The 14,470-nt window shown below is 37.0% G+C and overlaps 1 protein-coding gene across 1 annotated transcript; it reads left to right on the forward strand.

Moving 5' to 3' along the window:
* The first annotated feature begins 1,120 nt into the window (after positions 1-1,120).
* On the forward strand, positions 1,121-5,593 carry LOC122060145 (protein NRT1/ PTR FAMILY 4.4-like). Its single transcript, XM_042623330.1, has 5 exons — positions 1,121-1,405; positions 2,707-2,924; positions 3,084-3,518; positions 4,199-4,305; positions 4,403-5,593. Exons 1-5 carry the CDS (start codon positions 1,276-1,278, stop codon positions 5,289-5,291), a joined length of 1,779 nt encoding a protein of 592 aa, XP_042479264.1. The 5' UTR covers positions 1,121-1,275; the 3' UTR covers positions 5,292-5,593.
* Positions 5,594-14,470: the final 8,877 nt, after the last annotated feature.

The following is a 14,470-nucleotide window of genomic DNA, read 5'->3' on the forward strand; positions in this document are numbered from 1 at the left end:
AATTCACACTTATTAAATTTTCTCCTCTTATTTTCAAAAAAATGATTGAAATAGCCATTTTACTTAAACAAATAAACTTCCCCTAGAACCTATGTAATAGGCTTTTGGACCCTAAGGGACATGAGAACAAAATGGATTGAGATCTAACAAATTTTGGGTATCTACAGAAATGTCATCACAATACATATTTTTAAAGGAAGACTAAAGGAGAAATATTGGAATAGTGATTTACACTATGATCAGATTCTATGAAGAGGGAATGTCATCATTAACTCCTAAACTCTATTTGTCAAGGTCTGAAATATCTATCTATTCCAATGAAAGAGTCAGATCCTATGAATGAAGAGATTCTCTCCTCATTATGGTTTAAAAGAAACTTAACCCATGCATTATGAAACAAACAACAACCAAAGACAAAGAATAAAATATTAAATACTAATGTTGTGTTTGAAAGTTTTTCCTTGTCTAATAACAGATGTTGCAATACATGAAGCTTGAAAAATATAAACATGTATTCCTAAAAAACACAAATAAGAATCATCTAAAGAAAAATATCAAACATGTCATATGCTAAATTGAGTTTTCAATGTCTTCACTATATGGTTTACCAAAAAATAAAAAATGTCCTCACTGTATGGAAACCAAACATGACCTAAGGTTTGACCCCTAAGCAAGTATCTTACTATTGATGTTGACTTTTTGCTGTGTGGCCCACAGTAGATATGGTGATCCACCAATCAGAATGCTCCAATTAAAAGTAGTTGTTCGATGACACATGTCCATGGACCACCACCCACATTCTCTCTCTCCAATATCTACTTAGTCTCTACTCTCTAGACTCTAGTGGGTGAAAGGAGGAATCGCATTAGCATTGCTTCCAATATAATCTATGTATTCTACCCAAAATATATATATATATATATATAATCTATATATATCCATTTATGAGTCATGGGTCAATGGAATTTGAGACCAAAAAGAGAGGCCGATGTTTTGGCGAGGATATAATGGAGGAAGTTTATTTTAATCGGCAAATAATCGGCCCCGAGGTACTGAGTGCTTGTTGTGGTTATAAATACGGGGCACCCAGTAGTTTTAAAACTCACCAAAGCCCAAAGAACCCTCTTCCCTTAACCTCTCTGGTAGTCTGGTTGGGGTTTGGGATTTTAGTGAGATTTTTCTTGTCGAATTAGGTAAGTGGACAGACGTTTTTGTCTGAGAAAGTGGAGGTTTGAAAGCAAAGAAGAAAGATCACAGAGGAGAAAAGAGAGAGAAATGGATACTGAGACAAGACAGAATATCAAAGGTGAATCCATGTTTGTAGAGGATGCTGCTATGGATTGGAAAGGAAGACCCTGCAAAACTGACAAGCATGGTGGAATGACAGCTGCTGCCCTTGTTCTTGGTCTCTTTCTCTCTCTCTCTCTCTCTCTCTCTCTCTCTCTCTCATGTGTCTGCAAACATAGTTCATGCATAGCTAGTTACAAACATTTTTCTCTCTCTGGCTTTTGATATTTGACATGACAATCTCAGCTTACCCACTAGAAGAAATGGAGAAAAAGAATGATAAATTGTTGTGTGTGTGTGGGGGTGGTGGTGTTTCTTTAGGTTACAGCCTTTACATTATAATATTAATTGGTGGGTTTTAGGCAATGCCAAAGGTATAATCCTTTGGCTGTATGATCACTTATGCTTCTGTCTCTTCCTTTTAATCTTTCCTGTGGGCTAAGGGAAACATAATGTTATGGTGATCAGATGACATGGTTGACAGTTCCTTTACATTTAATTTGTGGACCGAGTTTTCCTTCAGTCACAGATTTTTTTTACTGTTTGAATAGTATTGATAGTGGTAGGGGGTAATTTCAATCATTTTTCGATGCGAGATTAGATATTTATGGCTTCTAAGCATCATATGGTGAAGGAAAACTTTCTCCTTTATTTATTGGTTGGTGATGATAAAATTTTGTCTTGTTTTCTCTTTAGGTTTCTCAGTGTTTACTTTGAAGGGGTAGTATGCTTATGAATTTGATGATGGAGCAATTGGGTCTGGGCTTTTAAAATTTCAGTTCAATGAGTACAGATTTTAGTGGGTTCTCCTTTTTTATTTTTAAATATTAATATCTTTTATTCCTTAATTTATGATGAAATTTTTTTTGGTTCTCATGGACAAAATTGGTGGCTGGAGCACTTGTTTTAACACATGGAACAGTGATGTAATATTCTAAACTGTTGATATCTCGGAAATGGTATCATAAGACTATTTGTGAAATTAAGTTCAGCCTCAAATTCAGTTATTTAGTCTTCTATCTATATGCACTCCATTTAGTCCTATGCAATTCTTGATAGTCCTAGATTTTGTTTATGCTTTATTGTCACGTGGTTAACTTGTTCCGATCGAGCTTAAACTTGACGTGTGAGTGGGAGACCTTGGGTCTACCTTCTTGTCCATGAAATTTCAGTCCCACAAAATTTGCCATCTTGGCAGATTTATGCGTCCACCCAACATTTTTTTCCCAAAATTTTTACTGCAAACCCAAAGTCTACAATCACGAACGTTGAAATGAAATCTCACTCTAATCAAAAGAGGTATTTTGAAAAATACTAAAACCTAAGAAAGTATTTGCGAACCCAAAGAGAAGAGGACTTCACTAAAACTGCTCCCTTAATTTATTGATGGTTGTTTGATACTCTGGTGGGTTCTTTCAGGTCTCCAAGCATTCGAGATAATGGCAATTGCTGCTGTTGGAAACAATCTCATAACTTATGTCTTTAATGAGATGCACTTCTCTTTGTCAAAATCTGCAAATATAGTAACAAACTTCGTGGGAACTATCTTCCTTTTGTCTCTCCTTGGTGGGTTCCTCTCAGATTCTTATCTTGGGAGCTTCTGGACCATGGTGATCTTTGGCTTTGTGGAACTCTCTGTAAGTCTCTTTATCTGCTTTTGGCATCTTCCATTTGATCATTCCTACTGTAGAGAAAGAACAAATCATCCCAAACATACAAAGAGAGAGAAACCAACAAGAGAAAGAATAAATATTAAGCAGTTCTAATGTAGAATGTGTTTATGGCGACTTCAACAGGGTTTCATCTTACTATCAGTTCAAGCCCATCTCCCTCAATTAAGGCCACCCCAGTGCAACATGGAGTCTGAGCTTTGTGAACCAGCCAAAGGCTTCAAGGCCATAATTTTCTTTGTAGCACTCTACTTGGTAGCATTGGGAAGTGGCTCTGTAAAACCCAACATAATCTCTCATGGAGCTGATCAGTTCAGGAAGGAGGATCCAAAGCAATCCAAGAAGCTTTCTACATACTTTAATGCCGCCTACTTCGCATTCTGCGTCGGAGAGCTCATTGCCCTCACTGTTCTTGTATGGGTCCAGACGCGATCGGGAATGGATGTTGGATTTGGACTCTCTGCGGCTGCCATGGCTTTAGGCTTGATGAGCTTGATATCTGGAACCCTAGTCTACAGGAACAAGCCCCCTCGTGGAAGTATATTGACTCCAATTGCTCAAGTACTGCTACATCTATCCCTTCATTTTAGTGGTCATTCTGTGGCTTTCTCCCTATATCATTTCTCTAACAAAGTGGTCTATCTTTTTGGGGTTTCCATTTTTGTTGAACAAGTTTTGATGGAGCTCTTTAAGATTAAAAAAAAAAAATCTTTCATTATGAAGAAATAAGCTTTAAATATATTAGATTAATGGGATTCCTTTTTCTCAACCTTAGTTGTGCTTGTGCTGATTACAATTCGTTTTTCTAAGAAAAAAAAGTAACATGTTGCAACATTATAACTTAACAGTTGTGCCATAGGCTCACCCACTGGGTTGTTTTTTATGCCTTTAAAATGTTTTTAGTGGTTTTTCATGACAATTATTAGGTTGTTTTCTATTATACGTGTGATGGTGAACTTTTCTCTTTTTTATTTATTTATTTATTTTGTAAGTATGCTAATATGCATCATGGATTTAAATTATTTCCTTTATTTATTTACTTTTCAATTTCAATATGATCATCAAGTTGATTTTGACATTCATGTACATTAAAATTTTTATTTTTCAATTTCATTATTAATTACATGGGTATAATTCATCTGAATATTACAGCTTGGTATCATATAAAATTCATCTCTTGTGTTAAATTGAAAAGGGAATATAGAACATGTTACATCCTAATTATATTCATGGTTCTGCAGGTTCTTGTTGCTGCATTCTCAAAAAGAAAACAAGTTTGCCCATCTAATTCTAATCAGATGCTTCATGGAAGCCAAAGTAATAAAGTGAGACACACCGAAAAATTCAGGTCCCAACATTTTAACTCTCTGTCTCTGTCTCTGTCTCTGTCTCTCTCTCTCTCTCTCTCTCTCTCTCTCTCTCTAATATATTCAATGTAATTTCAGATTCTTGGACAAAGCATGCATTAAAATCCAAGATGGGCCTCAAACCAAGGAAAGCTCCTGGAGATTATGCACTGTAGCCCAAGTTGAGCAAGTGAAAATAATCCTCTCAGTGATTCCAATCTTTGCCTGCACCATCATATTCAACACCATTTTGGCTCAACTCCAGACATTTTCAGTTCAACAAGGAAGTGCAATGGACACCCAGCTCACAAAAAGCTTCAAAATCCCACCAGCTTCACTTCAATCTATCCCCTACATCATTCTCATATTTGTAGTTCCTCTCTATGAAGGTGTCTTTGTTCCACTTGCAAGAAAGTTCACAGGAAAGGATTCCGGAATCTCGCCGCTGAACCGGATAGGCGTCGGCCTCTTTGTTGTTACATTCTCCATGGTCTCAGCTGCCCTAGTAGAGAACAAGAGGAGGAACTCAGCTGTAGATTCAAAAGAGATTCTGTCCATCTTCTGGATTGCACCACAGTTTCTTATCTTTGGACTATCAGAGATGTTCACTGCAGTTGGTCTCATTGAGTTTTTCTACACACAGTCCTTATCAGGGATGCAAGCATTTCTAACAGCCATGACTTACTGTTCATACTCATTTGGGTTCTACTTGAGCTCTCTCCTTGTCTCTTTAGTGAACAAGATCACCTCAAATTCATCTGGTGGAGGGTGGCTCAGTGACAATGACCTCAACAAAGATAGACTAGACCTTTTCTACTGGTTGCTAGCTGCCCTTAGCATCATTAACTTCTTTAATTATCTCTTTTGCTCAAGATGGTATTCTTATAACCCATCTCTATCACCCACGCCACCGCATGATTCTTATGTGGAAGAATTAGAGCACCATAGCTCTTCAAAGCATGTGGTTGATGACAATATTATACCTTAAATAACAATATTATAATGACAATATTATACCTTAAATAACAATATTATAATGACAATATTATACCTTAAATAACAATGTTATCTTCCTAATGATTATTTCTTCTTCTTTTTCATCTCCTACTTGACTATTGTAAAAAGAAAAGTATTACAAAGAGAAGAAAAATAAAGGTAGAGAGACAATGTGTGTTGGGTTTAGACCCACTTATATTGAAACCTCTATGTTTATAACCTTTAGACTTTCCTTGTTATCTCCTCTTTCTTTTCTTTAATAATTGATTGTTCAAGGTGGACTTTTAATGGTCTTATACTTGGTTCCTAGGATCCAAAAGGAAGTTAGGTCTAATTCCTTCTATAATTAAGATCCTGTGGAGGCTAGCCTCCTCACTCTTATGTTAATGAATTAAAAAGAAGCTTTTATGTAAGTGGTGTGGTGGGAATGCTTTAGTTAAAAAAAAAGGTCTTTAATTTCTATTTTAAATCTGCTATTTGTGATGTAATCCATGTATTTGCAACATAATGAAGCTTCTATTAACATAATTAAAGCTTGGTTTTTCCTTGATAAAATTTAGTTAAACCTGAAAACCAAAAAGGAGTAGGGGAGGTAATTCTACTTTCTAGACCTCATAGGGAAATGCTTTCCATGTTCTGTTTCCTCCCTCAATAATTTTAGCTTTTACAAGGGAACATGTCTGATTCATGCCTTATATTTCTCTTGGAGGTTGGTCCCCTCAACCATTTTCCTTCTCCTAACACTATAATGGATATGAAAAATGTGTTTTCCAATTATAATGTTCATCCATGATCTATATATGTTGGCTAAAATACTGTTAAGAGACCCAATGACTTATAGCCCTTTTGATGACAAACCAAAGACATTAATTTCCACTTTGTAAGATGGAGTGAGTGAGACGATCGGCTAATTCCCTGGTTGCACCTTTAGACCATGGGTTCTTGACACATCCGCTTGCATGTCAAGTCTCAACGTAAGAATAAACTTAATCTGTTCAATGATTCTTAAGAGTGGTTGGTATACTATTTCTTCTGTGATATCGGTATATATATGCAACTTTCATAAATTTTTCACGGAAGTTCACACAAGAGGTGAAAGTTTGGCCCACCCGCCTTGGCTTGTCTTGAGCCCAAATAGGGCTTGGGCCAAGTCTTTTGACCCTGAGGGCGGGTTAGGTTTTAAAAACCACAACCCTGGGTTAGGGTTGAATCAGGCTTGGGTTGAGGCCTCAATCCGGCCCAACCCGACCCAACCCAACCTAAAATATAACCCTGATTTATATTAGAATTTAGGGCTCAAATTGCTATTTCATTTTTCTATAATTTTTTAATATATAAAATATAAATGGCAAAAATAGGTCAAGCAAGGTTAATCCAAATATTGTAGAAGTCAAGGTCAACCCAACCCATCCCAGCCTGACCCAACCCGGCACTGACAAGGTCAAATAGGGCCAGTTGGGTTGGTATGAACTTGATTGGTTGGGCCTGAACATAAACCCGATAGTATTGGGTTGGGCCTAGGTTTAATTTTGAGGACCTAGAGTTGGGTTAGGGTTTTAAGAAGCCCAGTCCAACTCAAACCTATTTCACCCCTAGTTCACACACATGAGAGAGAGAGAGAGAGAGAGAGAGAGAGATTTTACCACGCACACACCCAAAAAGAAGAAGAATTGAAGAAGAAGAAGAAGAAGAAGAAGAAGAGAGAAAACAATAATATCATTGTTACACCCCGGGTGTAGCTCCACAGGTTCAAAGGCATTGTTTGTTAATAGACGTCTCTAGTCTCCTCATGACTAATCTATTACACAGGTTAGTTGTGGCTGTATGTAACCGGGTTTCACCTTGGGCCTGAATCATAAAACCGGGTAGGTTCAAGGAGTTTCTAGTTAGCAAAAAAAAAAAAAATTAATATCATCGCCAAATCATAATTTCACTATGTTGCCACATGGTTGAATACATAAGCAAAGGACCCATAGCCATTTAATTGGTCGAAAATTTGTCCCCAACCAAATATAGAAGGGTTTCAATGTGACTAAGCTACAAAAATGTCACTAGATTCTCTTTATGATGGAGTTTTCCTTAAGCCAAGGTGAAGGAAAATACCTTGACCATGGGGCTTTTGATGCACGCGAGAGGGTATCAAAAAGGTATTTTGAGAAACATACTAAAATTCTATAAAATTTTGTGAACCCTATGATAATATGGTGAACGATGAACCAGGAACCATCCAACTCGGTGGGGGGAAAATTTTCTCTTTATATTTATAAGAAATGAAATTCTTTTAATTTCTTATGAAGCTGAGTCACAACTATACAACTTCGTACCCACACCCAGGATGGGCTCAGCCTGGGAAATGTAAGGCCTATCCCAGCATTCTAGCTTTTGAGCCAAGGCAAACCTCGGGCCAGGTGCAACATTGTGAGTCTTGGGCTAGGCTCAGGCTGGCCCATTGAAGTATATGCGTACAACACGGGCTCTGTATGTGTAATGAGCAAAAGATGGGTTTTCTTACCCCTCCCCCTTTCCCAACGTGAACCACGCCCCAAAAAAATTTTGACTAGTCCATTGGGCTAGGTAGAGGACAGCACAAACTAGCCTCAAATGTTGGGCCTGGGCTGATAATCTGGTGGGCCTTGGGCTGATCTGGCTCAAACTACGTCCCCAACACCATAGAAGTACAGAAGCGCTTCCAATAGGCTTTGTTTGGTTGTAAGGGAAATGCAAAATTTTTTTTTATGTAAAGTGAAATTTCTTTCCCTGGGGAACTACTTCTAGGTGTTTGCTTGCCAGGGAACATATATTGACATGGGAAATAAATTTTACTTGTAACCTAACACTGCAACTTTTATTTTCCGACCAAAAACGCCCGTAAAATCAAAACCCAGGGATTCTCGACTTCGCGGGCACTACTTTCTCTCAATTGAAATATCAAAACCTTTGCAGACACTGGAGAACCTCGAAAGCTTTGATCTCTCTCACTCAATGAAGCTTGGAAGCTTTGAGAATCTCGAAAGCTCTAATCTCTTTGAACAAGCTGGTTCTCTCTCTATGAGAAGCTTGGAAGCTTTGAGCCAGTGCTGGTTCTCTACCCCAGAAGCTCGGAAGCTTTGATTTGATCGAAATTTCAGAAAATCTACCCTTATCAGGTACTAGATCGTTGGCATTTTGATGATTTGAATTTAAATAGAATGAACGGAGTAGGATGAGTGAAAAAATGCTAGATCTTTTTCTTTTTTATTTTTTTCTCAATTTCTATTGGTGTTTTTTTTTTTTTTTTCCTCTGTATTTTTTATTTCTTCACCTCTTGCTTTCCTACACAGGCTAGGAGATTAGTATCTGATTCTGAAATCTAGGTAGGACTAGTATAGAGGAATTCAATAACTTGAGCAAATCAATTCTAACCGAGCAAAAACTTTAGATTGAACTTCCAGTGAGACCCGACCAATTATGTAGACTACTATGAATTGAATAGAATAGCATTACATTCAATTTCATTGAAGCTTCAGGAGTTTGAGTCAAATCCAGAGAACACACATGCATGCCACACCCAGAAAGATCAATTTTGTAATAATGTGACATTTTAAATTGTTGAAGAAGGGACTCAATATATATCTGCAAGATTTGAATCTGAAACCAGAAGAATCGAAGAAGTAAAAGAAGAGAGCATAACTTGAAGCACTGAATCTGTCATATGTATATATACATATCCACTAACAGGGTTTCTCCCTGTTTTGTCTCCCTCCCCCATGGAGGTTTGCCCCTTTTCGGCTCCTCCCTCCTTTGTATTTGTTTTTGTTTTCCTCTTAGTAATGAATTCTTTTATTCATCCAAAAAAAGTCCACAATCCACAACTTGACAAGACATTAACAGGAATGACAAGTTAACAAGCACAGAATAAAAAGCTAAGTAGTCAATGAAATTGTGACCATGGTCGAAACTGTTCAGGTCTTCATATCATTACCTGTATCCAATGTTCCGATCAATTACCTATCTCTACAAGATCTCAACTCAATCCTTGGTTCATTGTAACTCCTGATATTACATTCTAATCAATTACATATGTCTACGAAATCACAAGTCTGAATGAGTCAACTGAAAGATCAATCCAATGATGGAAACAAAAACAGAAAACTAATGGTTGGTCTCTCTGATTTGTAGTTTCAAACCCCTCTCCTACCAATTTTCCCTCCCTGCAAAGAAAATAAATTGACAATGTTGAATTGTGAAGGATATAAATTCAACAAGGCCATAAGATTATAAAATAGCTACAAAATGTATATGACAAGAACAAACAAATAAACTCTGAACAAGAGCAAGCCCTTCATAATTTCCCAATAGATGTGAAGATGGCAATTGTACAATCATTAGAAAAAAATAGAATCCATGTAGGTATAGCTCAGTTGTTCAAGGAATAGCCATCACTTGAATTAGACGGGATCAAAGTATCACATTAATCTGATACTGAACTTTCATCAAAGGTTTAGGAATTTTTCTAAACTACTGTTTTAGAGTTCTAAATTGAGTAAACACGAACAATAGTTTCCTCTTCTCTGGAAACCCATCAATCTTTGTCATAACTAAATATCTTAAATCGAGCTGCAATAACAGGGATATTTGGAGGATCTACTGTGTCTGGTCTATTCCACAAGTGCGACATAGGTTCCCGATTGAAAGAAGCCCAAAAGGTAATTCAAGCTCTTAATCAACTTAGGAACTATTACATTTATTCAAGAATTCAATGTAGTTAAATAAACCCAAAAGCCAGAAAACAACTCCTAATTTAACTCTTGTAATCTCCAACAAGAAATAAACTACTACCCAAAAAAAAAAAAAAAAAAATGACAGACCATGACAACCATTCCCCCACAGACAAAATAGCATTTCATTATCGTCATAGACAGTCTTTAGCAAACTTTTACAATGTCATTTAATAATATCTGATTTTTTTGCTTCACCCATGCAAGTTGACTTTGAGATTCATGACTTCTACTTACACACACACTTCAGCTTTGCTTATAAGCAAGCTATGGCTGAATCAATTCAAGTCACTTTAGCCTTGCTTATAAGCACAACCAATTTGGCTGGCTTTCTAATTCATATACCTGAGAATTAGTTCCGAAATGTGATTCACTGAATTTCTGAAATATGATTATCCTGGATACTCTCTTTATTTAGATCCTAGATAGACTTCCACAAGATTCTACACTATTTATATTCACAATATTCATGACATAGGTTTAGCAAATTTGTAATAGATTTTTCTTGTTTGATGTGCAGGAAATGATCACAGAATATGTGCTACAGGAAGTATTCCCAATTAGAGACAAAGATAGGATTGTAGCTTCCATTATTAAATAATCATATATTGGTCTTCAAGACAATGAGACCAACCAATATTCATTACTATTCTTTGTATATTATGCGAACCTGTTACAGATCTGAAGTGTAGGCTAGCATTGATTTTTTGTGTTTGGTTTTGTTGGACTCAAATACAACTTTGAGGTAGTAATATTATGTTTACAATTGCTTGTACTCTTCATTTTATGACTCTACTGTTCAATAGATGTCAAGAAACACTACAATTTCTATTTCATTTGTGGGTTCTTGTTGAGTAGTTGCAATAGGGAGGTAGTGTATGATAGATCTGAACCAAGGGTTTTACTGTTTTAACTGGTTGGAGAGTTGGTCTGTTGAAAATGATACCCTGAAGCTCTTAGTAGGATTGTCTATATAGAGCTCTAGGAACTTATGTATTTAATCTTATGGTGATTTGAAGATTAATGACCTTTTTTTTGTTCAGATCAGTACCCAAAAAAATTGGCGATTGCATCATGAAGATAGTTGAAGCCTTGTTTTAAGATATGTTTTCAGGGATAAGCACTACTGGAACCTTTTCTAGTTACTAAAAATGAACTCTAGTGAAAGGAATGTGGGTGATTTAGTTGAGTAGCTATGTTGGAAGCTATTGGAGGTGTAGTTTTGAACCATTAATTTGAAGGTTATATGGATGAAGTGGACAAAGAAGTACTTCCCCATGTAATCATTTTTCCAATTTTGGTGGATAGTTCTATGGCAATCCTTTTGATTTTTTGGGGCATCAACATTGGACTTTCTTTTTCTATCCAGTATCCTTATGGTAAAGTTGCTGAACCTATTAGGTAACGGTTAGGTTATCAACGGCTTAGAAAATAGCTAGAGACCTTGTTTGAGGAGGGTCATGATGTATGCAGCCTTACCTCCGCTTTGTAGAGGTTATTTCCCAACTCAAACCTACGACCACTAGGTTGCCATTGATTGCTAAAGACTGCTCTCTAATATTTGGGCTTTAGGAATCTCCATTATTTGGTCGGCAACATAAATAAACCAGTTTCATTTCACACTTTGTAAATTTATTTATTTAATAATTTTAAAATAAATTATTAAGAAAAAAAAAAAAACCTTAATAAGTGGGTTAGAGCAATGAAGATGTGTGTTTGGTTACAAATTAGCAAAGTGTGTTGGATTACAAGATCTTAAAAATTATTATATCAGATCAAACTATGGTAATTAATTTCACTTCACTTCTGTTGCAACCAAACGACTCAAAAGGGAAAAAAAAAAAAAACCACTTCACTTCCTTTCACTTCCCTTCCCTTCCCATCTCCCTTGCAACCAAACGCAGCCGTAGGGTTGGAAGAAACACTTTCATTATAATCAAATTCTGAGAGGTTTCGTAAAGTGCTTCTTTAGGAGTTAAACTTCCATTCGTCCATATTTCGAGAAAAAGGATCTCTTGTTTCTGGTTTCCATTCCCATAAGAATGAATACTATAATTCGCATTTCTAGCAGGCATGAATTTAAGGAATTGAAAGTACACAATAATAGGCCGAGGCTTCCTCATGACTATGAAGAAGAAACAAATATTTTATTATAGTTTTAAAAATTGAGAATAGCATCAAGGAATCAACCAAATCGGATTGAAATTGGCCGTGATCAAATCTGATATAGTTGTCCATGCCAAGAAACCCTAGAATCATTGAGTTTTGAGATTTGATACAGTTGATTACAAAAGATGTATTTTATATTCATCTCTATTTGATGACATTTTTGTAGTTTCACTTTTAGCAACTTTCCTTTCTTACTTTGGACTAAATTTCGGCCATTGAGATGTACGTGGGGTTCTTTATCACATTGACTACCTCATGTACTGCCAAATGACAAATAGTGAAACATTATACTCATGAGGCATGGTGATGTATAGAAGGACTGTTAAAAAATTAGTGTATGTCAGCACAAATTTGACTAAAGTTTGGCAATTTTAGTGGGCCAGACTGGGCTATCTGGCTCCAGTTTTTGGAGCGTGCTAGTGGGCTGGCCTTTTTTTTTTTTTTTTTAAGATTAACCTTTACCGGATCACTTAAATCCCCCCAGCCCAAGTTCAGGTCAGTGAAGAAAGTCCCAGGACGTCAATTTAGCAATACGGGATCAATCCAGCCCAAGCCTGGTGCAAGAAGACCGTCCAGAAGATGCTTAAATGAAGGCCAGCTTTGGACCATGGGCTTGGGGCCCGTATGCTTTATTATTGCAACATTATATATCATATATGCAAGTGACTCAGGCCCAGCCAAGGCCTGGAAAAGGGGTTTTTGGGCCCAAGTCGAAATCCCTATATGACCGACATCAAAATCCATAAGAATTTTTTTGGGTGCCGGAAGATATATTAACGGGGGAGGGATATCTAGAGAGAGAGAGAGAGATCCGCTGCGTGTGCGTTACATGTGCTCTCCAGGTTGCACTCAATCTTTCTTCTAAACGAACCCATTTTTCTTAATTTGGAAGACGGGGGTTGTGTTCGGTTCGAAAGGCATGGTTTTCTATGATCGACCCCCCTCCCACTAGTCCGGCTAGCTAGTAAGCGGTTCTTTCGGGTGGGAAGCAGGCTGGACGCTACGGGCGGGTATCTCCCGCAACGCAAGGAGCATTGTTCGCCAACACCCGAGAAATAAAAGATTCGAGAGCCTAGGATAAACACATGGCCACATATATTGACATCTCCCACATCAAGCCAATGAGCAACCGAAAAAGAGCGCTTCATGATTCATATACAATGGGCTCACATGATTAAGGAGGAGAGAAAATGTATAAAGATATACTGTTAGTCTGCTAGAGTATGCACATCATCATATATACTCACTCCAATCTAGGCCTTTTTTTTCCTTTGTTTTTTGCCTAAGAACTTTGAGTAGCATGCTAACCCATATCATAACTTACAACATGTGATTATTAGGGGACCCCACAATTGAAGATCTTTTTTTACTCCATTCGTACAATAATGTTCACATGAGTCAAAGGAGATATTCAAAATAGAGTTAACAAATGTTATGATCCAATAAAATATATCATGTGGCAGATGTCTAGACTGCTATTGAAAGACATCCAAACAAAACTCTGTAGGAAATGCCCTCTGAAAAACTTCTAACTTTACTTAAAAGGCAAAGATATCCATAAGACAAAGACCTACTCAGTTTCTTTCTTCTCTCACTCGTCTACTAATGTGATGATTGGCTCTCAAGATAGGGTATCTGGGGTTTTATGTTTCGTCATTTTTTCAACAAAAGCTAGCACCACCTTAACCCTTGAAGATTTGGAACCGAAGGGGATAGCGCAGTTGGTGAACAACAAACTTGATATGAGTCGTAAACTCGGACGTTTTAAGTTTCACTCCCACTAGATATACCTTGGGCCACTCACACGGGGGTGTTTAGTGCTCTACGTTACTTTCAGTGAAAGTTGAATGGTTCTCATTCAACCCCGATATGATCCAATCCATGTGGTTGTGGGGTTAGTATGGGCCTGTGGGACTAGTCAAACTGAAGGCTTGGATATCTGTCATCAGCCAAAAAAAAAAAAATACCCCTTTAAAGATTTGGAATTTTTTAGAACATTGGAGCTCTATTCATAAACAAATGCAAATGTGAATTTAAAATTTAGTTCACAAGTACTCTGAAGGCTTGGATACCCGTCATCAGCCCAAAAAAAACAAAAACCCTTTAAAGATTTGGAATTTTTTAGAAGACGAGCTCTATTCATAAACAAATGCAAATGTGAATTTAAAATTTAGTTCACAAGTACTCTTGCTTGAAAAAGTGATAAACAAACAGTAGTTCAACACCTAGTGGCTCAAATGTAGTA

This window comes from Macadamia integrifolia, chromosome 2 (genome assembly GCF_013358625.1).
Source record: "Macadamia integrifolia cultivar HAES 741 chromosome 2, SCU_Mint_v3, whole genome shotgun sequence".
NCBI classification, from domain to species: Eukaryota; Viridiplantae; Streptophyta; class Magnoliopsida; order Proteales; family Proteaceae; genus Macadamia; species Macadamia integrifolia.

Excerpts from the sequence above, each read along its gene's own strand:
- LOC122060145 (XM_042623330.1), top strand. The coding sequence starts at position 1,276 with ATGGATACTGAGACAAGACAGAATATCAAAGGTGAATCCATGTTTGTA. Across the intron at positions 2,925-3,083 it reads TTGGCTTTGTGGAACTCTCT|GGTTTCATCTTACTATCAGT; the intron begins GTAAGTCTCTTT and ends CGACTTCAACAG. Across the intron at positions 4,306-4,402 it reads AGACACACCGAAAAATTCAG|ATTCTTGGACAAAGCATGCA; the intron begins GTCCCAACATTT and ends ATGTAATTTCAG.